At 48.3% G+C, this 25,220-nt stretch overlaps 1 protein-coding gene across 1 annotated transcript in view; it reads right to left on the reverse strand.

Annotated features, from left to right (window-relative positions):
• The window catches only part of LOC129705348 (synaptonemal complex protein 2-like), a 32,482-nt gene extending 11,036 nt beyond the window's left edge, over positions 1-21,446 (reverse strand). The window contains exons 1-8 of the mRNA XM_055648884.1: positions 21,346-21,446; positions 16,091-16,145; positions 13,541-13,678; positions 10,811-12,001; positions 10,262-10,286; positions 5,544-5,629; positions 4,961-5,049; positions 3,326-3,360 (exon numbers count right to left, since the gene is read on the reverse strand). Of these exons, the coding sequence (XP_055504859.1) occupies positions 3,326-3,360; positions 4,961-5,049; positions 5,544-5,629; positions 10,262-10,286; positions 10,811-10,915 (340 nt within the window). The 5' untranslated portion in view covers positions 10,916-12,001; positions 13,541-13,678; positions 16,091-16,145; positions 21,346-21,446. The remainder of the gene's footprint in view (positions 1-3,325; positions 3,361-4,960; positions 5,050-5,543; positions 5,630-10,261; positions 10,287-10,810; positions 12,002-13,540; positions 13,679-16,090; positions 16,146-21,345) is intronic.
• Positions 21,447-25,220: the final 3,774 nt, after the last annotated feature.

Below are 25,220 nucleotides of genomic sequence, written 5' to 3' on the forward strand. Positions count from 1 at the left end.
TTTGCAGCGTGGACTGTGTACTGCGCATGCAGTGGGGAGTCTGGCCAGGGGTAAAGTTGTGGGGAGGGTGGGAGCGTTGAGAAGGAGGGGGTCGGGGTTCATGCCAGTAACCCACTCATTCACCCCTGCCGCGGCGCCCCAGGCATGGAGCCACCGCAATGTGGCCGGGGAGGGAAGCAGCTCGGGTGGCTGTGAGCGGCTGCCGGAACCTCAACGCCTTCTGCCGGTCTGCTCATCTCTGGCAGTGCTCTCAATCTGAACAGTGAGGGGACCAGCTCGAGAGCAAAGATCATAGAGCAGAGCAGGTGAGCGGACGATGGATAACAGGACAGCGGGCAGTGGAGCTTACTCCTCCTGTGTCAGCGCGAACAAGGGAACAATTGAGGTTACTTGCACGGACACATGGAGTAAGCTCCACCACTCGCTGACCTGTTATCCATCGCCCGCTGACCCACTCTTGAGCAGGTTGCTGGCATGATCCCCGACCCCCTCCTTCTCAACGCTCCTGCCCTCCCCGCAACTTTACCCCTGGCCAGATTCCCCAAACGCTCTGAAAGGAACTCTCCCTGCAATTGGTCCTTTGAACTAGTATTGTCATTCAATAAGATCACAACTGATTCAACTTGTCCCGGTGTGCTCCCGTTTTTCCCACCACCTCACCACCTGCCGTCACCCTTCACCCCCCCACCCATTCAGTAATTCACAATGAAGGAGATTTGGAAGCATTGGGCAAATTGAATTGTTACTTTTTTTTTTAATTCTTTATTTTTACTGAGGAGAACAACGCGGTTTAAGGCTTTTTTTTTTTTTTTAAAAAGCCGACTGACTGCCTACCCTGAGTAATTACGCACGGCACGTGCCTGCTGTGCACTAATGCTATCCACTTATTCTGTATATTGGGCAGTGGGCAGGTGCTATAGACCTGCAGGAGAAGGTAAACGCTCCCGCCCCCACTAGTCTCAGGAATCTAGGAGAGGGAAAACTACGATTCAAAACCTCCGCTGCCATGTGGCCATATCCAGTCATGGAAAACGGCTCCAGGTGTAAACCTCAAGAAAAATCCCGAGTCGGAGCTCCCTAAGGCAGCTCCTGGGACAGCGCTGGTGTCAAACTGTAACAGCCCTGCTGTCCCTTTGGATCGACAATAGACAATAGGGGCAGGAGTAGGCCATTTGGCCCTTCGAGCCAGCACCGCCATTCAATGTGATCATGGCTGATCATCCACAATCAGTACCCCGTTCCTGCCTTCTCCCATGTACTCTGACTCCGCTATCTTTAAGAGCCCTATCAAGCTCTCTTGAAAGTATCCAGAGAACCGGCCTCCACCTTCCTCTGAAACAAAGAATTCCACAGATCTCTGGATGTGGAGAGGGGGGGACGTGCTGTATGGCCAACAGCCTGTCCTCCGTATAACATCGTCCAGGCTTGCATCCGACCAGGATGCATCACCCATGGGCAGTCATGACCGAGTTCGTCGAGTAAGCCATTTAGAACAGAGATGAGGAAACACTTTGTCTCACAGAGAGCGGCGAGTCTGTGGAATGCTCCGCCTCAGAAGGGCGGTGCAGGCAGATTCTCGGGATGCTTTCAAGAGAGAGCTAGATAGGGCTCTTAAAAATAGCGGTCTGGGAATATGGGGAGAAGGCAGGAACTGGGTACTGATTGTGGACGATCAGCCATGATCACATTGAATGGCGGTGCTGGCTCGAAGGGCCGAATGGCCTAAGGATTCAAGTTGGGCCGAAGGACCTACTTCCGAGCTGTGTGACTCCGTGATGCTACTGACAATAGCTCCTGGCATCCATTATCTACAGGCAGTGCATTCCTGATAAGCAAATAAATCTTTTCACTGCAGCTCGGCACATGTGATGACGATAAACTAAGCTGCTTGGACAGAGCCGATGTGTCCACCAGTGGGAGAGTCTAGGACCAGAGGGCACAGCCTCAGAATAAAAGGACTTACATTTAGAATGGAGATAAGGAGGAAATTCTTTAGCCAGAAGGTGGTGAATCTGTGCAATTCATTGCCACAGACGGCTGTGAAGGCCAAGTCATTGGGTGTTTTCAAACCACAGATTGCTAGTTCCTGGATTAGTTAGGGCACCAAACGTTATGCGGAGAAGACTGGAGAATGGGGTTGGGAGGGAAAGCTCCCTCCCAACCTCATGGGAGGTAGACTCAACAAGCCAAATGGACAATGGGCGCAGGAGTAGGCCATTCGGCCCCTTTGAGTCAGCACCGCCATTCAATGTGGCCATGGCTGATCATCCCCAATCAGTACCCCATTCCTGCCTTCTCCCCATATCCCCTGAATCCACTATTTTTAAGAGCCCTATCTAGCTCTCTTGAAAGCATCCAGAGAACCTGCCTCCACCGCGCTCAGAGTCAAGCATGATTTCCCCTTCATAAATCCATGCTGACTCAGACCGATCCTGTTACTGCTATCCAAATGTTTGGCTATCTCATCTTTTATAATTGACCCACCCACCGATGTCAGGCTAACTGGTCTATAATTCCCTGTTTTCTCTCTCCCGCCTTTCTTAAAAAGTGGGATAACATTAGCTACCCTCCAATCCACAGGAACTGATCCTGAATCTATAGAACATTGGAAAATTATCTCCAATGCATCCACGATTACTAGAGCCACTTCCTTAAGTACCCTTGGGATGCAGACCGCCAGGCCCTGGGGATTTATTAGCCTTCAGTCCCATCAGTCTATCCAACACCATTTCCTGCCTAATGTGGATTTCCTTCAGTTCCTCCATCACCCCAGATCCTCTGGCCACTACTATATCAGGACAATTGTTTGTGTCCTCCTTAGTGAAGACAGATCCAAAGTTTCACCTGTTCAACTCATCTGCCACTTCCTTGCTCCCCATAATAAATTCACTTTTCTCCGTCTTCAAGGGTCCAACTTTGGTCTTAACCAAATCTGCTCCTATATCTCATGGCCTTATGATGACGGTTCGAAACAAAAATAGTTGTTGAAATTGGATGGAAGAGAAGTATGACAAAAATAAAATTGTTTAGAGATACAGCGCGCGAAGAGGCCCTTCGGCCCATCGACCCCGCGCTGACCAGCACACCAACACTCTCCTCCACACTCGGGACAATTTACCAACTTTTTTTCATTGAAGCCTATTAACCTACAAACTTGCACATCTTTGGAGTGCCCGTGGAAACAGGAGAGAGCCCATACAGTCACGGGGAGAACGTGCAGACTCCATACAGGCAGCACCCGCAGTCGGGATCAAACCCGGGTCTCCGTGCCGCGCTTCATTCTTCAAGAAAGAAAAATAGCACATAAATAAATTGAAGTTCTTACCGCCAACATCCAGGATCGTTTTTGCCAGGTCAAGCCTGCAAATACAAAGACCACAAATTCAGATACTCAAGGCAAGACATCAATAAAATGGATTATCAAACTTCGAGCACCAAAGAGGTCCTTCTGCAGTTGTACAGGGCCCTAGTGAGACCACACCTGGAGTATCGTGTGCAGTTTTGGTCTCCAAAGTTGAGGAAGGACATTCTTACTATTGAGATGGTGCAGCGTAGGTTCACCAAGTTCATTCCCTGGATGGCAGGACTGTCATATGCTGAGAGAATGGGGCGGCTGGGCTTGTACACTCTGGCGTTTAGAAGGATGAGAGGGAATCTTATTGAAACATGTAAGATTATTAAGGGTTTGGACACGCTAGAGGCAGTAAACATGTTCCCGATGTTAGGGGAGTCCAGAACCAGGGGACACAGTTTAAGAATAAGGGGTAAACCATTTAGAACGGAGACGAGGAAACACTTTTTCTCACAGAGAGTGGCGAGTCTGTGGAATTCTCTGCCTCAGTGGGCAGTGGAGGCAGGTTCTCTGGATGCTTTCAAGAGAGAGCTAGTTAGGGCTCTTAAAAATAGCGGAGTCAGGGGATATGGGGAGAAGGCAGGAACGGGGTACTGATTGGGGATGATCAGACATGATCACATTGAATGGCGATGCTGGCACGAAGGGCCGAATTAATGGCCTACTCCTGCACCTGTTGTCTGTTGTCTATTGGACCACTCAACATCAGGGAAAAGACTGTACATGATGAACAGGCGATAATTTAGTTTAGAGATTCAGCGCGGAAACAGGCCCTTTGGCCCACCGAGTCCGCGCCAACCAGCAATCCCCACACATTAACACTATCCTACACACACAAGGGTCAATTTTTACATTTACACCAAGCCAATTAACCTACAAACCCTGTACATCATTGGCGTGAGAGGAAACCGAAGATCGCAGAGAAAACCCACGCAGGTCACGGGGAGAACGTCCAAACTCCGTACAGACGGCAACAGTAGTCAGGATCGAACCCGGGTCTCCGGCACTGCATTCCCTGTAAAGCAGCAACTCTAACGCTGCGCCACCTTGACCACCTAATAAGATAGCTTGCAATTCGTACTAGTTTAGTTCATTGTGTACTGAGGTACAGTGAAAAGCTTTTGTTGCGTGCTAACCAGTCAGCGAAAAGACAATACACGATTACAGTAGAGCTATTACAGTGTACAGATACATAAGGGAATAAGGTTTAGTGCAAGGTAAAGTCCGATCAAGGATAGACCGAGGGTCGCCAATGAGGTAGATAGTAGTTCAGCACTGCTCTCTGGTTGTGGCAGGATGTTTCAGTTGCCTGATATCTGTACAATTGATACACATTAGTTTAGTTTTGGGACAATAATATTTAAGAAAAATTTGGACAGGTACATGGATAGGACAGGTTTTGAGGGATATGGGCCAAACGAGGCAGGTGGGACTAGTGTAGATGGGACATGTTGGCCGGCATAGGCAAGTTGGGCCGAAGGGACTGTTTAATCATGAATCTGTTAACACTATCTCTCTCCCTCTCTCGGAGTAAGAAAACTATTGTGTTGTAACAGAACTACCTGTATATCTCGAGGGAAAAGGTGATTAATTAGTCTAAACACTTACATTAAACCATGTGCTTCTTCAGACAAGTGAAATTTTATCTTCCTCTCACGAGAGATTAAATCAAGCATCGAATTAAAGGTTCTCAAGGCCTGCAGGGGAGAAATAAATAAAATCAATTTTGTTTTTAGTTTAAGAAGACAGACACAAACTATGCTGGAGTAACTCAGCGGGTCAGGCAGCATCTGCGGAGAACGTGAATAGGTGACGTTTTGGGTCAAGACTCTTCTCAGACTACTATGCTTTAATTTTTTAACTTTGGTTTTAGAGACACAGCTCAGAAACAGGCCCTTCGGCCCACCGAGTCCGCACCGACCAGCGATCCCCGCACATTAACATTACCCCACCCGCAAACACGGGACAATTGTAGATGTTACACCAAACCAATTAACCTACAACCCTGGACGTCTTGAGCGTGGGAGGAAACCGAAGATTTCACGGGTCACGGGGAGGACGTACAAACTCCGTACAGACAGCACCCGTGGGCAGGTTCGAACCTGGGCCCCTGGCGCTGTGAGGCAGCCACTCTACCGCTGCGCCACCTAGCTTTAATGTAAACTAATTACATGGTCAATTGAATTTTTACCTCCAGTCTTATAGTAATTTTGAGACGGAAGTCAGTCACACCATGGCCTAGTTGCAGTAGGAAACCATCCAGGAGCTGAATTTGGCCTAGAAAATAAAACAAATCAGTGAAGATTTGAATCGGGGCCTGGATAGAGTGGATGTGGAGAGGATATTTCCAGAGGGCCCAAAATAAAATGATGTACCTTTCAGAAAGGATTATGTTTAAGAAAGAACTGCAAATGCTGAAAAAAAAAGACAAAAAATGCTGGAGGAACTCAGTGGGTGAGGCAGCATCTATAGAGAGAAGGAATAGAGAGAGTACAGAGGAGATTTACTAGAATGTTGCCTGGGTTTCAGCAACTAAGTTACAGAGAAAGGTTGAACAAGTTAGGGCTTTATTCTTTGGAGCGCAGAAGGGACTGAAGTTTAGGGGTAACATGAGGGGGAACTTCTTTACTCAGAGAGTGGTAGCTGTGTGGAATGAGCTTCCAGTGAAGGTGGTGGAGGCAGGTTCGTTTTTATCATTTAAAAATAAATTGGATAGTTATATGGATGGGAAGGGAATGGAGGGTTATGGTCTGAGCGCAGGTGTATGGGACTAGGGGAGATTATGTGTTCGGCACGGACTAGAAGGGTCGAGATGGCCTGTTTCCGTGCTGTAAATTGTTATATGGTTATATGGTTATATGGAATAGGCGACGTTTCAGTCTGAAGAAGGCTCTCAACCAAAAACATCGCCTATTCCTTCTCTCTATAGATGCTGCTTCACCTGCCGTGTTCCTCCAGCATTTTTGTCTACCTTTAGAAAGGAGACGAGGAGAAATGTCACTAGTCAGAGGGTGGCGAATCTGTGGAATTCTTTGCCACAGACAACAGCGGAGGCAAAGTCAATGGATATTTTTTAAGGCAGAGATTAACAGGTTCATGATTAGTGCGGGTGTCAGGGGTTATGGGGAGAAGGCAGGAGAATGGAGTTGAGAGGGAGAGATAGATCAGCCATGATTGAATGGTGGAGTAGACTTGATGGGGGAAAAAGAGAGAGAGAATGGAAACATGCCCTTCAAAGGAGTGGAATAGGGCAATTAATCTTAATTTAATTTACTGGAATCTTTCTCAGCCATCTAGATGGGACCTATTAGACTTAAGAGATACAGCGTGGAAACAGGCACTTCAGCCCACCGGGTCAGCGCCGACCAGCGATCATCCCGTAATCCAACACTATCCTACACACACTAGGGACAATGTACAGGAGCCAATTAACCTACAAACCTGAGGTAGACAAAAGTGCTTGAGAAACTCAGCGGGTGAGGCAGCCTATGCTTGGCCCAAAACGTTGCCCATTTCCTTCACTCCCTAGATGCTGCTGCACCCGCTGAGTTTCTCCAGCACTTTTGTCCACCTTCGATTTTCCAGCATCTGCAGTCCCCTTCTGCCGCCCCAGAAGTTGATACGCACGCAAGTTCACGTTATAGTAGAATAGGGCCATTCGGCCCATCGAGTCCACTCTACCGTTCAATCATGACTGATCTCTGCCGCCTCACCCCATTCTCCTGCCTTCTCCCCATAACCCTTGACACCCATTCTAATCAAGAATTTATCTATTTCTGTCTTAAAATTATCCACTGACTTGGCCTCCACAGCCCACTGTGGCAATGAGTTCCACAGATTGAATCCAATACATTTTTTATCAGCCAAGTATGAATGCGTACAAGGAATTTGCCTTGTTGCTTTGCTCACAAATGACTACACGATATACAGTAGACAATTCAAAATTCACCACTCTGACCATCAGAAAGAAGAAAAAGGAGTCTTAGAACTGTGATCAAGAACATGGTTTCCCCCCTAACAGCCATCAGGCTCTTGAACCCTAAACATTAATGAACACTCTAACAGACTTCTGTTTTTGAAGTATTAGTGGGGTTATTGATTTATTTAATTTGGGGGTTTTTTGGGTTTTTTTTTTTATATTAGTTGTGTGCAGTTTTGGTCTCCAAATTTGAGGAAGGACATTCTTGCTATTGCTGTTGCCAGGGGCCACAGTTTAAGAATAAGGGGTAGGCCATTTAGAACGGAGATGAGGAAAAACCTTTTTCACCCAGGTGTTGCAAATCTGTGGAATTCTGTGCCTGTGGGGGCCGGTTTTCTGGATACTTTCAAGAGAGAGCTAGATAGAGCTCTTAAAGATAGCAGAGTCCGGGGATATGGGGAGAAGGCAGGAACAGGGTGCTGATTGGGGATGATCAACCACGATCACGGTGCTGGCTTGACGGGCCGAATGGCCTACTCCTGCACCTATTGTGTATTGCATAGCAGTGCTGGCTTGTAGATCATGTGCATGTGCCTTTAATATAGTGACCTCACCACTACTAACCACTCCCCATATCAGAAGTATAATTGCAACCTCCCCACCCATTGATCTCTCTCTAGCTCCGGTGACAGACCACGTACAGCTAGGGCAGCAACGGTTATGTGATATTAATAAAAAGTAGTAAAGACACAATGTGTTCATGACTCCTCTTTACATGGCTCGACGTGCCGAATGGCCTACTCCTCCACCTATTGTCCATTGCATTTAGAAATCAGAGTTTAGAGAGATATAGCGAGCAAAGAGGCCCTTCAGCCCACTTAGTCCATGACGACCATCAATTACCCATTCACACTAGTTCTATGCTATCCTACTTTCTCATCGACTCGCAACACACTAGGGGGGGGGGGGGGGGGGGGGAGGCAATTTTTCCAGAAGCCAATTAACCTACAAACCCTGTCCGTCTTTGGGATGTGGCAGAAAACCAGAGCACCCGGAGGAAACCCAAGCAGGTCACGGGCAGAACGCACAAATTCCGTACAGACAGCACCCGTAGGCAGGATCGAACCCGGGTCTCTGGCGCCGTGAGGCAGCAACTCAAGAGTCAAGAGAGTCAAGAGTCAATTTAATTGTCATTTGGACCCCTTGAGGTCCAAACGAAATGCCGTTTCTGCAGCCATACATTACAACAAATAGACCCCAGACACAACTCTACCAGTTGTGCCATCCCATGGATCAAAAGGATGATTCCATTTGCAGAAAGATGACTCCAGGCAAGCGGAGGCTCAAAACATTGGAACATATCCAGACCAGAGCACAACTTGCAAGGAGATCACTTGAAACCGCTGCCCTGGGCCTCCTCCACTGTCAGAGACAGGCCCGACACAAAGTGGAGGAACAGCACCTCATATTTCGCTTGGGCAGCTTACACCCCAGCAGTATGAACATTGAAGATAGACACAAAATGCTGGAGTAACTCAGCGGGACAGGCAGCATCTCTGGAGAGAAGGAACGGGTGACGTTTCGGGTCGAGACTCTTCTTCTATCGCTTTCTCCAACTTCAAGTAACCGTTGCTTCCCCTCTCTCTCTCTCCATCCCTCCCCCATCCTCGTTCTCCAACTAGTTTGACTGTCCTCCTGATTACATTTTACCTTTGTGTGCCTCATTGTCACCTTCCCCGAGCCAACAACGAACCATTCGACATTTTCCTTGAACCTCATCACCTCTGATCTCTCGTTTTCACACCTAACCCTTCCATATCTCTAGTTTCCCATTCCCCCGACTCAAGGTCTGAAGAAGGGTCTCGACCCGAAACGTCACCCGTTCCCTCTCTCCGGAGATGCTGCCTGTCCCACCGAGTTACTCCAGCACTTTGTGTCGATGTAAACCAGCATCTGCAGTCCCTGCCCACACTTTAAACCTTTACTTCCATAATAGGCTTCGGAGGTTTGGCTCCCATCAACTTCCACAGAACTTTAGAAATTGTCCCAATGGTATCGGACAATACTAGAGTACAGGGTGACCACGGGTCAGTGCAGACTCGATGGGCCGAAGGGCCAGTTTCCACGCTGAATCTCATCTGATTAATCCTTCCTGTAATGGGCCTGTCCCACTTAGGTGATTTTTCAGCGGACTGCCGGAGACTGCCGGAGACTGTCAGAGTCGCACATACATTCACACACGCGTACACACGCATCGCTTCCTTCACCAGCCCGTTATGCAGGCGGGGGACAGGGCAAGTGGGGGAGCGCTGTCTGAAAAATACCCACCGCGCAAAGCCAAAGTGATACAGACACACACCGCGATGAACAGGAAGGTTGGCGCTGTAATTAAGAGGGCTAAAGCACAGTGTACGATAAGTCCTTTAAAAGAGGAGGGGTTGGAGAAGGAGGGAGAAGGAGTGGAGACAACTTTTAAGAAGCCAGAGATACACGGCTGTGAAGCTCGGCGGACATTTAACATTACCGGTCGGTTATTCTTGGTTCTGAAAACTGATGCTTCCATTTTTTTTTTCCCCCCCAATGAGCCAATGAAATTCACCGGTCAGCACCGGCTACAACCTACGGGAACCTTCGACCTCCTGGCGACCCACCTACGGCACGAGAATTCTCGCTACTCTCAATGGCGGCTTCATTCTGGTCGCCGCTAATGTTTCAACATGTTGCAGGAACCCCTCACAACCATGAAGGCGACTGCCCGGCAACCACCCGCGAACATGTGGCGACCGCATAGTCTCGCCTGCAGTCGTCTGAAAAGTTGCCCAAGTGGGACAGGGCCATAAGTCTGAGAAAGATTCCAGGGAGCTAATTGAAAATGCATCACCCTCTTTCTTTCCTTTGAAGGGCTTGTCTCCATTCGCTCTCTCTCTCTCTCTCAGTAAAAATAATTATTAGGCTCTAGGAGCAGAATTAGGCCAATTTTCTCATCTTACCTTCCCCGCTGCATTTGCAAATTACCTACGAGAGAGAAAAAAAAAAAAGAAGAAAATGACACACGTTTCAAGATGTGGCACAAATTAATTCTAGTCCCATTCAGTTTAGAACAGGTTCTTCAGCCCACCGAGTCCGTGCCGACCAGCGATCCCTGCGCACTCCACCATCCAACACACACTAGGGACAATTTCCAATTTTACCGAAGCCAATTAACCTACAAATCCGCACATCTTTTGAGCGTGGGAGGTAACCGGAACTCCCGGAGAAAACCCACACAGGTCACGGGGAGAACGTACAAACTCCGTACAGACAGCACCCGTAGTCGGGATCGAACCCGGGGTCTCCGGTGCTATAATGAATGAATAAGTTTGTTGGCCAAGTATGCACCTACAAGGAATTTGCCTTGGTGCTCCGCCCGCAAGTAGAACGGCAAGGAGCAGTACACGGTGGCAGCCATCGTCAGTAATCAGCTACACTGCAGGCAGCTACACCTGTGTTAAGGATCTACTGCTATGCCACTGTGCTGCCCCTAGTGTGGGGGCACTTACCAATGCAGTGTCAAAGATATCTTCAACCAAAGTCACGAGAGACTCATTTGCTTTCAGCTCAACGGTTTTCATAAACTCTGTAGCCCGCTCGAACCAAAGGAGCATGTGAAACAACACAGGAGACTTAGTTACTTTAGGAAATGAATTTTGCAAACATTAGGCTCAGGCTTATGGCCTGCCCCACTTGGGTGACATTAGCAGGTCATTCGCGCGACATCCTAAAAATCGGTTGGCGCGTGGCGACACGTGGTGGCGTATGCAGTGACGCGCGGTAACTCGCGGCGCCCCAGGATTTTGGAATGCTCAAAATCCACGGTCACCACCTGCGTGACGTATCCCTGTCGCACGCTGACGTACGGATGGCGTACGTGCAGCGCGTGGTGACACATGGTTACGCACGGACATTGCCTATGCTAATTTATTATGCGTCACCGTGCGTCAACGTCCGTAACCATGCTTCGCCGCGTACGCCATTTGAGTGCCGCGCCACGTGACCACCCGGGTATAAAGCGCGCAGAGTTTTGAACATTTTCACTGGGAAAATCCCTGCCGCGGAGATCAGACTAAGTACGAGTGACGTCGCAAATGGCTCCCAAAAGAAGCAGGGCCCTCAAGAGCACTTGTTGCGTAAATGGCGGCAAATGACGCCCAAGTGGGACAGGCCCTTTATTATTGTCAAGTGTAGCGAGGTACAATGAAAAACTTTGTTTTGCATTCTTTCCAAATAGATAATACTCAATAAATACAATCAAACCCATCTCAAGTAGAGCAAAGTTCACAAGGGGAAGATTCAGAAATATAGTGATAAGCATTGTAGCTGGAGTAACTCAGCGGCTCAGGCAGCATCTGTGGAGAACATGGATAGGTGACGCTGTGTGTCGGGATCCTTCTTCAGACTGAAGGTCCAGACCCAAAAGGTCACATATCCACATCCTCCAGAGAGGTTGCCCGACCCGCTGAGTTCCTCCAGCACTTCGAGTTCTCAGCAAAATTTGCAGCACCTGCAATTCCTCGTGATTGAAAAAAATAGCCTTCGATACGAAAATGCCCAAGCTGAATAAGTCTACTTATCTTCTGAATGAGACCATGCTTAATTAAATCATTCAGACCAACATCAGATTCATCCTTGGTAAATCTCTGCACCGCTTTCAAGAGTAGAGAGATGTTCGAGAATTGGTTTTTATCCATTTCCTACAACAACAAAAAATAAATAAAATTAAAAAATAATAATAATTAAAATAAAACAGACCAGATAAGCGATTACGATCAGCACAGCACAGGAATAAGTCCTTTAGCCCATAATATCCAGGCCAAGACCAACTCTTATCTACCTACACCTGATCTGTCACAACTGGAGTATTGTGTGCAGTTTTGGTCCCCTAATTTGAGGAAGGACATTCTTGCTATTGAGGGAGTGCAGCGTAGGTTTACAAGGTTAATTTCCGGGATAGCAGGACTGTCATATGCTGATAGAATGGAGCAGCTGGGCTTTGAGCCAGCACCGCCATTCAATGTGATCGTGGCTGATCATCCACAATCAGTACCTTGTTCCTGCCTTCTCCCCATATCCCCTGACTCCGCTATCTTTAAGAGCCCTATCTAGCTCTCTCTTGAATCTATCCAGAGAACCGGCTTCCATTGCCCTCTGAGGCAGAGAATTCCACAGACGCACCTCTGTGAGAAAAAAATATATCCTCGTCTCCGTTCTAAATGCCTTAAACCCCCTTATTCTTGAGCTGTGGCCCCTGGTTCTGGAATCATTCCCTTATCATGTATCTGTACACTGTAAATGGCTCTATTGTAATCATGTGTTGTCTTTCCGCTGACTGGTTAGCACGCAACAAAAGCTTTTCACTGTACCTCGGTACACGCGACAATCTTCATATAAAATTCTTGACCAGGAACATGTCCTTTAAATTTCGCCCCTCTCACATTACACCCTAGCCTCGACATCTTTGACATTTCCACGTTGGCAAAAGATTCTGACTGTCTATCCAGTCTAGGCAGGAACGTGGTACTGATTGGGGATGATCAGCCATGATCACATTGAATGGCGGTGCTGGCTCGAAGGGCCAAATGGCCTACTCCTGCACCTGTTTTCTATTAACTCATCAGGTTAGACCCAATCAGTACCCCGTTCCTGCCTTCGCCCCATATCCCCTGACTCCGCTATTTTTAAGAGCCCTATCTAGCTCTCTCTTGAAAGCATCCAGAGAACCCGTCTTCACCGCCCTCTGAGGCAGAGAATTCCACAGACTCACCACTCTCTGGGTGAGAAAGTGTTTCCTCGTCTCCGTTCCAAATGGCTTACTCTTTATTTCTTAAACTGTGGCCCCTGGTTCTGGACTCCCCCAACATCAGGAATATGTTTCCTGCCTCTAGCATGTCCAAACCTTTAACAATCTTATATGTTTCAATGAGACACCCCCTCATCCATCTAAACTCCAGAGTGTACAAGCCCAGCTTCTCCATTCTCTCAGCATATGACAGTCCCGCCATCCCGGGAATTAACCTTGTAAACCTCCGCTGCACTCCCTCAATGGCAAGAATGTCCTTCCTCAAATTAGGGAACCAAAACTGTACACAATACTCCAGGTGTGGTCTCACTACGGCCCTGTACAACTGCAATGGACCTCTTTGTATCTATATTCGATTAGATATTGCCATCCGCCAAGCAAAGTACTGACCATCGACCCCTCTTTCGCAAGTGGTGCGGGGCAGGTGCCTTACCTTGTGTGCCAACTTGTCGAGCTTGTTCAGGGCCGGCTTGGTGCAATGCTGAGGTGGATAGTCATTTGTATCCAACAGAAATTCCTCCAAAGCTTGAAAAGCATTGGCATTGAAAGCCCCGTCAATAAGGGAGCAAAGCTGCAATGGGACAAAATGTGTAAGAAAGGACTGCAGACGCTGGGATACTCGAAGGCAGACACAAAATGCTGGAGTAACTCAGCGGTTGAGGCAGCATCTGTGGGGAGAAGGAATGGGCGACGTTTCGTGTCAAGACCCTTCTTCAGACCATCAGTCTCTTGCCACCGAAACGTCACCCATTCCTTCTCTCCAGAGATGCTGCCTCACCCGATGAGTTACTCCTGCACTCTGTGCCTGCCTGCAACACAACAACATCCAGTTTGTCAGCCCAACATTCCCATGCCAACCAAAGATGCCCCACCTGCCCACGTTTGGCCCACATCACTCCACACATTTCCTATCAGGGTATATGGCAGGAACGGGGCACTGATTGGTGATTATCAGCCATGATCACATTGAATGGCGGTGCTGGCTCGAAGGGCAATGGGAAGAAGGCAGGTGAATGGGGTTAGGAGGCAGTCCTGATAGAATGGTGGAGTAGACTTGATGGGCCTAAATCTGCCCCTATGACTTACAAAGCCATTGTTCGGGCTCGAGTTTAGAAGGGCGAGGGAGGATCTCATTGAAACCTACCAGAGAATGAAAGGCCTGGATATAGTGGACGTGGAGAGGAGACTCGAGGGGCCAAACGGTCTAAATCGGCTCCTGTGACTTATGGACTAATGAGATGAAAAATAATAGATTCAGCCATGGATGAATGGCGGAGTAGACTCGAAGGGCCGAATGATCTAATGGGCCTGTCCCACTTACGCGACTTTTATCGGCGACTGCCGGCACCCGTGAAAGGTCGTTGCAGGTCGCCGAAAATTCTCAACGTGTTGAAAATCCAGTGGCGACCAGAAAGACGGTACGACTCTTTGGGCGACAGAGGAGACGACTCACGACCGTACAGGTGATGCCCTGGTGACATGTCGCGGGGGTGAAGTCTGTATGGTCGTGAGTAGTCGCCCAAAGAGTCGTACCTTGTTCTGGTTGCCGCTAGATTTTTAACATGTCGAAAATTGTCGGCCACCTGCAACGACCTATGACGGGTGCCGGCAGTCGCCGAAAAAGTCGCCTAAGTGGGACAGGCCCAGAAGAGTGCTCCTGTATCTTAATGAGCGCTATTTACTACAACGTCCCGGTGGTGAACTGGTTAATTCAGTCACGACCACAAACCACTTAAGGATCTGGATGGGAGGAAGGCAAGGCTTTGAAAAACAACCATTCACAAACCTGCAGATGTCAATCTAGTGTCTTGTTCGAGGATTCTATTCCTATCCCTTACGACCTACACCACGTTCAAACACCCAGAACCCAACCCTGCCAGAAAGTTATACGCTGTCATATGCTGAGAGACTGGAGCGGCTGGGCTTGTACACTCTGGAGTTTAGAAGGATGAGAGGAGATCTCATTGAAACATATAAGATTATTAAGGGCTTGGACACGCTAGAGGGAGGAAACATGTTCCCGATGTTGGGGGAGTCCAGGACCAGGGGCCACAGTTTCAGAATAAGGAATAAGCCATTTAGAACAGAGATGAGGAAACACTTTTTCTCACAAAGAGTTGTGAGTCTATGGAATTTTCTGCCTCAGAGGGCGGTGGAGGCCGGTTCTCTGGATACTTTCAAGAGAGAGCTGGATTGGGCTCTTAATGATAGCGGAGTCAGGGGATATGGGGAGAAGGCAGGAACGGGGTACTGATTGTGGATGATCAGCCATGATCACATTATAGATAATAGGTACAGGAGTAGGCCATTCGGCACTTCGAGCCAGCACCGCCATTCAATGTGATCATGGCTGATCATCCCCAATCAGTACCCCGTACCTGCCTTCTCCCCATACCCACTTTGAATGGCGGTGCTGGCTCGAAGGGCCAAATGGCCTACTCCTGCACTATACCGCTGCGCCACCCTGCCGCCCAAGTAGGAGAATAAAACTTCACTTTGCCAAGGTTCAGTGGCTTTTATGAACTACAGTTACATAGAAACATAGACAATAGGTGAGGGAAGAGGCCATTTGGTCCTTCGAGCCCAGCACCGCCATTCATTGTAACCATGGCTGATCGTCCCCAAATCAGTAACCCGTGCCTGCCTTCTCCCCATATCCCTCGATTCCACTAGCCCCTAGAGCTCTATCTAACTCTCTCTTAAATCCATCCAGTAACTTGGCCTCCACTGCCCTCTGTGGCAGAGAATTCCACAAATTCACAACTCTCTGGGTGAAAAAGTTTCTTCTCACCTCAGTCTTAAATGGCCTCCCCTTTATTCTAAGACTGTGGCCCCTGGTTCTGGACTCGCCCCACATTGGGAACATTTTTCCTGCATCAAGCTTGTCCAGTCGTTCTATAATTTTATACGTTTCTACAGTTGGATTTAACACATCTGTAATGGGCGGTCGCGAGCATGAAAGGGGATCAGAACGGAACCATACCGTGAACTCGCTTTTAACCGGCATGGCTTCAGTTGTCCTGGTGCAATTCTTCTCCCTTCAAAAAATAAAGTTCACACATGAGACAGGAAAAACTGCTCAATCAGTGGCATTATCAGATATAGATTGGCTAGCAGTTCTTGACCAGTATGAATGTCAGGGGCTATTGGGGGGGGGGGAGAGAGACAGGGGAATGGGGTTAGGAGGGAGAGATAGACCAGCCATGACCGAATGGCTTAATTTTGCTCATATTATATTGTTACGGGTTTGGACACGCTAGAGGCAGGAAACATGTTCCTGATGTTGGGGGAGTCCATAACCAGGGGCCACAGTTTAAGATCAAGGAGTAAGCCATTTAGAACGGAGACGAGGAAACACCTTTTCTCACAGAGTGTTGCGAGTCCAGAGGCAATTCGGACTGTAAACGCCTTTCTCACCAGGGACTAACTGTACAGAACGTTTTTCCTTCTATTATTTATTATGTAAAATAATATGTGTGTTATGATTGTGTTTATAATTTGTTTGGTTGTTTTGTTGTTCCGCGAGCATTGCCACTTTCATTTCACTGCACATCTCGTATGTGTATGTGACAAATAAACTTGACTTGACTTGAGTCTGTGGAATTCTCTGCCTCAGAGGGCGGTGGAGGCCAGTTTTCTGGATGCTTTCCAGAGACAGCTAGATAGGGCACAAAAATAGCGGAGTCAGGGGATATGGGGAGAAGGCAGGAACAGGGTACTGACTGGGGATGATCAGCCATGATCACATTGAATGGTGGTGCTGGCTCGAAGGGCCGAATGGCCTCCTCCTGCACCTGTTGTCTATTGTCTATCACATGAACTTAGATTATCAGAGACAGCGTGAAAACAGGCCCTTCGGCCCACCGAGTCCACACTGACCAGCGATCCATCATACACTAGCTCTAACACTACGCACCAGGGATAAAGTACAGAAGCCAATTAACCTCTAAACCTGCACGTATTTCGCCAGGCACAGAATGCTCGTGTCCCGACTACTCCTTTGACTCCGTCCAGACGCTCTTTTCAGGCAGAGGTTCACTTGCGCCTCCTCCAACCTCATCTACCGTATCCGCTGTTCCAGGTGTGGACTCCTGTACATCGGCCAGACCAAGCGCAGGCTCGGCGATCGTTTCGCTGAACACCTCCACTCAGTCCGCCTAAACTTATCTGATCTCCCAATTGCCAGACTCTTTAACTCTCCCTCCCATTCCCACACCGACCTTTCTGTCCTGGGCCTCCTCCATTGTCAGAGTGAGGCCCAGCGCAAATTGAGAGAACAGCACCTCATATTTTGCTTGTGTAGTTTACACCCCAGCGGTATGAGCATTGACTTCTCTAACTTCAAGTAGCCCTTGCTTTCCCTCTCTCCATCCCAGTTGCCCGACTAATTTCACTGCACTCCTGATTAGTTTTACTGCTTGTAGGCCTCATTGTCACCTTCCCTTCACCCAACACGGAACCGTTGAACATTTCCTTGATCGTCCTCTGCTTTGATCTGTTCTTTTCACACCTTATATGTTCTTTGTACCCATCCAAATCTTTAGTTCCCCCCCCCCACTACCCCAGTCTCGGCCTGAAACGTCACCAATTCCCTATCTCCGGAGACGCTGCCTGTCCCACTGCGTTACTACAGCCTTTTTTTTTTTTAATGCGTATCTTCGGTGTAAACCAGCATCTGCAGTTCCTTCCTACTCCACACGTCGTCGGGAGTGTGGGAGGAAACCGGAGCACCCGGAGAAAACCCATGCGGGTCACAGGGAGAACGTGCAAACTCCGTACAGACAGCACACGCAGTCAGGATTGAACACATGGAGTATTGTGTGCAGATTTGGTCCCCTAATTTGAGGAAGTGGTGAATCTCTGGAACTCTCTGCCACAGAGGGTAGTTGAGGCCAGTTCATTGGCTATATTTAAGAGGGAGTTAGATGTGGCCCTTGTGGCCAAGGGGATCAGAGGGTATGGAGAGAAGGCAGGTACGGGATACTGAGTTGGATGATCAGCCATGATCATATTAAATGGCGGTGCAAGCTCGAAGCGCCGAATGGCCTACTCCTGCACCTAATTTCTATGTTTCTATGTTTCTATGAAGGACATTCTTGCAATTGAGTGAGTGCAGCGTAGCTTTACAAGGTTAATTCCCGGGATGACGGGACTGTCATATGCTGAGAGAATGGAGCAGCTGGGCTTGTACACTCTGGAGTTCAGAAGGGTGAGAGGGGATCTCATTGAAACATATAAGATTGTTAAGGGCTTGGACATGCTAGAGGCAGGAAACATGTTCCCAGTGCTGGGGGAGCCCAGAATCAGAGGCCACAGTTTAAGAATAAGGGGCAAGCCATTTAGAACGTTGACGAGGAAACACTTTTTCCCCTCACAGAGAGTGGCGAGTCTGTGGAATTCGCTGCTTCAGAGGGCGGTGGAGGCAGGTTCTCTGGATGCTTTCAATAGAGAGCTAGATAGGGCTCTTAAAAATAGCGGAGTCAGGGGGTATGGGGAGAAGGCAGGAACGGGGTACTGATTGGGGATGATCAGCCATGATCACATTGAATGGCGGTGCTGGCTCAAAGGGCTGAATGGCCTACTGCTGTCAAAAAAATAAATTAATAAAAATGTGAGAGGAAACCGATGAAAACCCACGCAGGTCTGGGGAGAACGTACAAACTCTGTACAGGAACCTGGGTCTATGGCACTACGAGGCAGCAACTCTACCGCTGCGCCACAGTGCTGCCCAGCTTATTGTCACACAAGTTTAGTTTATTGTCACGTGTACCGAGGTACAGTGAAAAGCTTCTGTTGCGTGCTAACCAGTCAGCGGAAAGACTACACATGACTACAGTCGAGCCGTCCACAGTGCACAGATACATGACAAGGGAATAACGAGAATAATATTTAGTGCAAGATAAAGCCAGTAACGTCTGATCAAGGATAGTCCGAGAGTCAACAATGAGGTAGATAGTAGTTCAGCACCGCTCTCTTGTTGTGGTAGGATGGTTCAGTTGCCTGATAACAGCTGGGAAGAACTGTCCCTCAATCTGGAGGTGTGCGTTTTCGCACTTCTGTACCTCTTGCCAGATGGGAGAGGGGAGACGAGGGAGTGGCCAGGAGTTATCTAGAGACGTGTGTTAATGGCCATTATCCGTTAAAAAAAAAAATATATATATATATATATTTTTTTTTTTTAACGGATAATGGCCATTAACACGCGTCTCTAGATAACTCCTGGCCACTCCCTCGTCTCCCCTCTGGCAAGAAGAGGGTACAGAAGTGAAAAAAAAACGCACTTTTATTCACATATACATATATACACACACATCCTTAAATCGGTGATTACAAACCTTAACTCACCTAGAGTCACAGAGTGACACAGTGTGGAAACAGGCCATTCGGCCCAACTTGACCACACCGACCAAACATGTCCATCCACGCTAGTCCCACCTGCCCGTGTGTTTGGCCCATATCCCTCGTTACAACTTACATTTGACTGCCACCAAACAATAACTCAGCGGGATGGGGAGCATCTTTTTTAGTTTAGTTTAGAGATACAGCGCGGAAACAGGCCCTTCAGCCCATTGGGTCCACTCCGACCAACGATCCCCGCACACTAACATCATCCTATACCCACTAGGGACAATTTTTACATTGACCAAGCTACACAACCTGCACGTCTTTGGAATGTGGGAGGAAACCGAAGACCTCAGAGAAAACTCACGCAGGTCTAAGGGAGAACGTGCAAACTCCTTACAGACAGCGCCCGTAGTCGGGATCTCTCTGGTGCTGCATTTGCTGTAAGGCAGCAACTCTACCGCTGCGCCACCGTGACCGCTCTCTGGAAAGAAGGAATGGGTGACGTCTGAAGAGGGGTCTCGATCCGAAACATCACCCGTTCCTTCTCTCCAGAGATGCTTCCCGTCCCGCTGAGTAACTCCAGCTTTTTGTGTCTACCTTCGGTTTAAAGCAGCATCTGCAGTTCCTTCCTACACATTGTGGTATCGCTTATTGTCACCTTCCTCAGCTAGCAATGAACCATTCTAAATTTCCTGATCACCTCGTCTGCTTTGATCTGTCGTTTTCACACCTTACCCATCTCTCTCTCTGCCTGTCTCGCAGAGTAGCTCCGGCATTTTGCATCTATCCTCAATCTATTATCCTGACAAAAATTGAAGGGCGTATTACAAACTTTAACAGTTCACAATTAAATCCTCTTAAACGCGAGTTCATCAAAAACGCATCTTCCCCGACCAGAATAAAATCAAATAATTTACATTCAATGTTAACAAAAAAATATTTAGCAAAGCACAGCTTGTTTAAAAAAAGTGTCAGCTTTCCAGAAGGAAGATAAGGATATGGAAATCTAATAGTTTAAAGATAGACACAAAAAGCTGGAGTAACTCAGTGGGTCAGGCAGCATCTGTGGAGAACATGGATAGGTGACGTTTCAGATTGAGTCCCTTCCTTAGACACTTCTAATATTCTATTTTTCTTTTCGGAGTGTTATTTTTGCTTGGGTCAGAAATATAATACTCTAATCAAACAAATAAAGGCACGGCTCATGAAACCAGCACTCGAAACGCATTCCCCAAACGTTGGACACAGCATGTAGTTTGTAAACCACAAAAACAGTCTAAGTCACAGTCACAATATATTTTTATTTCTCCCGTCCTCCCCTCCCCTCTCCTTTCCCTCCCCTCTTCTCCTCTCCTCTCCCTCCTCTTCCCTCCCCTCTCCTCTCATTTCCCTCCCTCCCCTCTCCCCCTCTTCTCCCTCCCCTTCCTCCTTCCCCTCTCATTTCCCTCTCCCCTCCTCTTTCCCCTCGTCCCTCCCCTTCCCCCTCCTTCTCATTTCCTTCCCCTCTCCTCTCATTTCCCCTCCCTCCCTTCTCCCTCCCCTCTCTTCTCCCTCCCTCCCTTCTTTCCTCCCTCTCCTCCTTCTCCTCTCCTCTCATTTCCTCCCTTCTCCCTTCTCATTTCTCTTCCCTTCCCTCCCCCCCTCTCCCTCCCCTCCCTCCTCCTCCCCTTCCTCTCCCTCTCCTCTCCCAATCCCTCCCTTCCCTCTCTCCCCTCCCCTTTCCCCTCCCCTCCCTCTCCTTTCCCTCCCCCCCCTCCCCTCCTTCCCTCTTCTCCCTCCCCTTTCCCCCTCCTCTCCCTTTCCCTCCCCCCTTTCCCTCCCTCTCCCATCCCTCCCCCTTCCCTCCCCCCTTCCCTTTACTCCCTTTCCCTCTTTCCCATCTTCCCATCTCACCATAACGTGTCTTCACTGCCACCTCTGTCTCAGGCTCCCTCTAGAGTTCGTGTACATGTGGAATGTGTGGCAGCGTCTGATATAGACACCTGCCTCCACTCCCTGCACTGATTGAAGGAGTGTGTGAGGAGAGAGAAGATAGCAGGTGCCCCTAGTTGACCCACAATTGCATTAAAGCAGCCCCAGCACCACAGGAGAGTTCCCTGCAGGTTTACATCACAGGCACTTGAAAGCCACACCCGGTCAGATGCTCAAAACGTCAGAAGTGATAGGAGCAGAATTAGGCCATTCGGCCCATCAAGTCTACTTCGCCATTCAATAATGGCTGATCTACCTCTCCCTCCTAACCCCATTCTCCTGCCTTCTCCTCATAATCCCTGACACCCGAACTAGGTTAAATGGCTTGGTAAATGTAAAAACTGTCCCTAGAGGGTGTAGGATCATGTTAGTGTGCGGGGATCGCTGGTCGGCGCGGACCCGGTGGGCCGAAGGGCCTGGGGTTTCCACGCTGTATCTCTAAACTAAACTAAACTAAACTAATATAAGATGGTCCATCAACTATCCACTGTTCTGAGTACTTTAGGTAGTAATGACAGCATCAAGAGTCAACCGGAGCACCCGGAGAAAACCCACGCAGGTCACAGGGAGAACGTGCAAACTCCGTACAGACAGCACCCAAGGTCAGGATCAAACCCGGGTCTCTGGCGCTTTGAGGCAGCAACTCTACTGCCGTGCTGCCCCAGAACTGTGTGATTGCACCCAGATTTCTAAATACATTTTGCACAAATGCTTACAGATATATTCAAATATTTTATACGGATACATTTATATATATATAGTACAAATGATTGTAGATATTCATATTCAGATTCAATCTTTATTGTCATTGTGCAGTGTGCAGTACAGAGACAACGAAATGCAGTTAGCATCTCCCTAAAAAAGTGAACATAGAATAATGAACAGCAGAATATATATATATATGTGCATACATTAGTGCAATTTTTTTCTGGGGGAAGGACTGTCGGGGGGGGGGGGGGGGGGGGGTGACTAACAGTCACCAAGGTGCAGAGTTAAGTAACGTAACAGCCGCAGGGAAGAAGCTGTTCCTGGACCTGCTGGAACAGCAACGGAGAGACCTGTAGCGCCTCCCGGATGGGAGGAGGGTAAACAGTCCATGGTTGGGGTGAGAGCAGTCCTTGGCGATGCTGAGCGCCCTCCGCAGACAACGCTTGCTTTGGACAGACTCAATGGAGAGGAGCGAGGAACCGGTGATGCGTTGGGCAATTTTCACCACCCTGTGCAGTGCTTTCCGGTCGGAGACAGAGCAGTTGCCATACCATACTGTGATACAGTTGGTAAGGATGCTCTCGATGGTGCAGCGGTAGAAGTTCACCAGGATCTGAGGAGACAGATGGACCATCTTCAGTCTCCTCAGGAAGAAGAGACGCTGGTGAGCCTTCTTGACCAGAGTTGAGGTACTGTGGGTCCAAGAGAGGTCATCGGAGATGTTGACCCCCAGATATATCCATATATATTTCGTTAAAATGATTTGTAGTCAATTCGCTTTCAATATAAGTCGTTCTTGTATCCAGCGCTGGGTTTTCCCCGGGTGCTCCAGTTTCCTCCCACATCCCAAAGATCTACAGGTTTGTAGGTTGATTGGCTTCTGTGAATTGTCCCTAGTGTGTGTGTGTGTGCATGTAGGATAGTGCTGGTGTGCTGGTGATCGCTGGTCAGGTGGCCTGGGTGGGCCGAAGGGCCTGTTTCCACGCTGTGTCTCTGAACTGAACTATAGTTCAACATCAGCAGTTTCATTGATAAAACCTGTGCTTATATTTCTCGGACATCATCCCTCTTCCCACCAGAACTGCCCCCTCCAACGACTCTTTTAAGTCGAGACTTAAAACTTTACTCTCAAGCCTTTCCTGACGTCCTCTGAGGGAGGGCTATATGTATGTATTTATGTATGTACTTAATCTATGAACCACTGTTGTATAACGTGAGTACCTCCACCCAATGTAAAGCACTTTGGCCAACGAGAGTTGTTTTTTTAAATGTGCTATAGAAATAAAAGTGATTGACTTGACTTAATAATCATCGCTGATTAGTGGGTGTGAATCTGCAAGTGATATTACAAAGAAACATAGAAAATAGGTGCAGGAGTAGGCCATTCGGCCCTTCGAGCCTGCACCGCCATTCAATATGATCATGGCTGATCATCCAACTCAGTATCCTGTACCTGCCTTCTCTCCAAACCCCCTGATCCCTTTAGCCACAACGGCCACCTCTAACTTCCCCTTAAATATAGCCAATGAACTTGCCTCAAGTTCCTCAAACTACCTTCTGTGGCAGAGAATTCCAGAGATTCACCACTCTCTGTGTGAATTTTTTTTTCTCATGTCGGTCCTAAAAGATTTCCCCCTTATCCTTAAACTGGGACCCCTTGTTCTGGACTTCCCCAACATCGGGAACAATCTTCCTGCATCTAGCCTGTCCAACCCCTTAAACTATATTGTGGGGGATTTGGTATAATATTCATGGGAATTAGTAGGGAACAGAGGGATATGGATCACGTGCAGGCAGATGGGACCAGTTTGACTTGGCATCATGTATAGCAGGGATATTGTGGGCCGAAGGTCCTGTATGCTCTTTGTATGTTCTTACAATGTAACATGAAATATAATTTTAATGAAGAGACCAGGGTATGACAGAATTTTTGGTTTGGTTTAGAGAAACAGGCCCTTCGGCCCATCGGGTCCATGCCGACCAGCAATCCCCTCATATTAACACTCTCCTATAAACACACGAGGAACATTTATTTTCCATTTACCAAGCCAATTTATCTACAAACCCGCACACTTTGGAGTGTGGGAGGAAACCGAAGATCTCGGAGAAAACCCACGCGGGTCACGGGGAGAACGTACAAACTCCACACAGACAGCAATAGACAATGGACAATAGGTGCAGGAGTAGGCCATTCGGCCCTTCGAGCCAGCACCGCCATTCAATGTGATCATGGCTGATCATCCCCAATCAGTACCCCATTCCTGCCTTCTCCCCATATCCCCTGACTCCGCTATCTTTAAGAGATTAATCTAGCTCTCAATTGAAGGTATCCAGAGAGCCGGCCTCCACCACTCTCTGATGCATCTGCCCACTTGGTTGTCGGGATCGAACCCGGGTCTTTGGCGCTGCAAATGCTGTAAGGCAGCAACTCCACCGTTGTGCCACCCTTGTTGAGCAAAACGCAAAGTGCTGGAGGAACTCAGCGGGTCAGGCAACATCTTTGGAGAACATTAAGAGCCCTATCTAGCTCTCTCTTGAAAGCATCCAGAGAACCTGCCACCACTGCCCTCAGAGGCAGAGAATTCCACAGACTCACAACTCTCTGTGAGAAAAAGTGTTTCCTCGTCTCCGTTCTAAATGGCTTACCCCTTATTCTTAAACTGTGGCCCCTGGTCCTGGACTCCCCCAACATCGGGAATATGTTTCCTGCCGCTAGCGTGTCCAAGCCCTTAACAATCTTGTATGTTTCAATGAGATCTCCTCTCATCCTTCTAAACTCCAGAGTGTACAAGCCCAGCTGCTCCATTCTCTCAGCATATGACAGTCCCGCCATCCCGGGAATTATCCTTGTAAACCTATGCTGCACTCCCTCAATAGCAAGAATGTCCTTCCTCAAATTAGGGGACCTTTGAATCCCTTCATCCAAATCATTGATGTATATTGTAAATAGCTGCGGTCCCAGCACCGAGCCCTGCGGTACCCCACTAGTCACTGCCTGCCATTCTGAAAGGGACCCGTTAATCCCTACTCTTTGTTTCCTGTCTGCCAACCACTTCTCTATCCATGTCTGCAATACCATGTGCCCTAAT

The sequence above is a fragment of the Leucoraja erinacea genome, chromosome 2 (assembly GCF_028641065.1).
Source record: "Leucoraja erinacea ecotype New England chromosome 2, Leri_hhj_1, whole genome shotgun sequence".
NCBI classification, from domain to species: Eukaryota; Metazoa; Chordata; class Chondrichthyes; order Rajiformes; family Rajidae; genus Leucoraja; species Leucoraja erinaceus.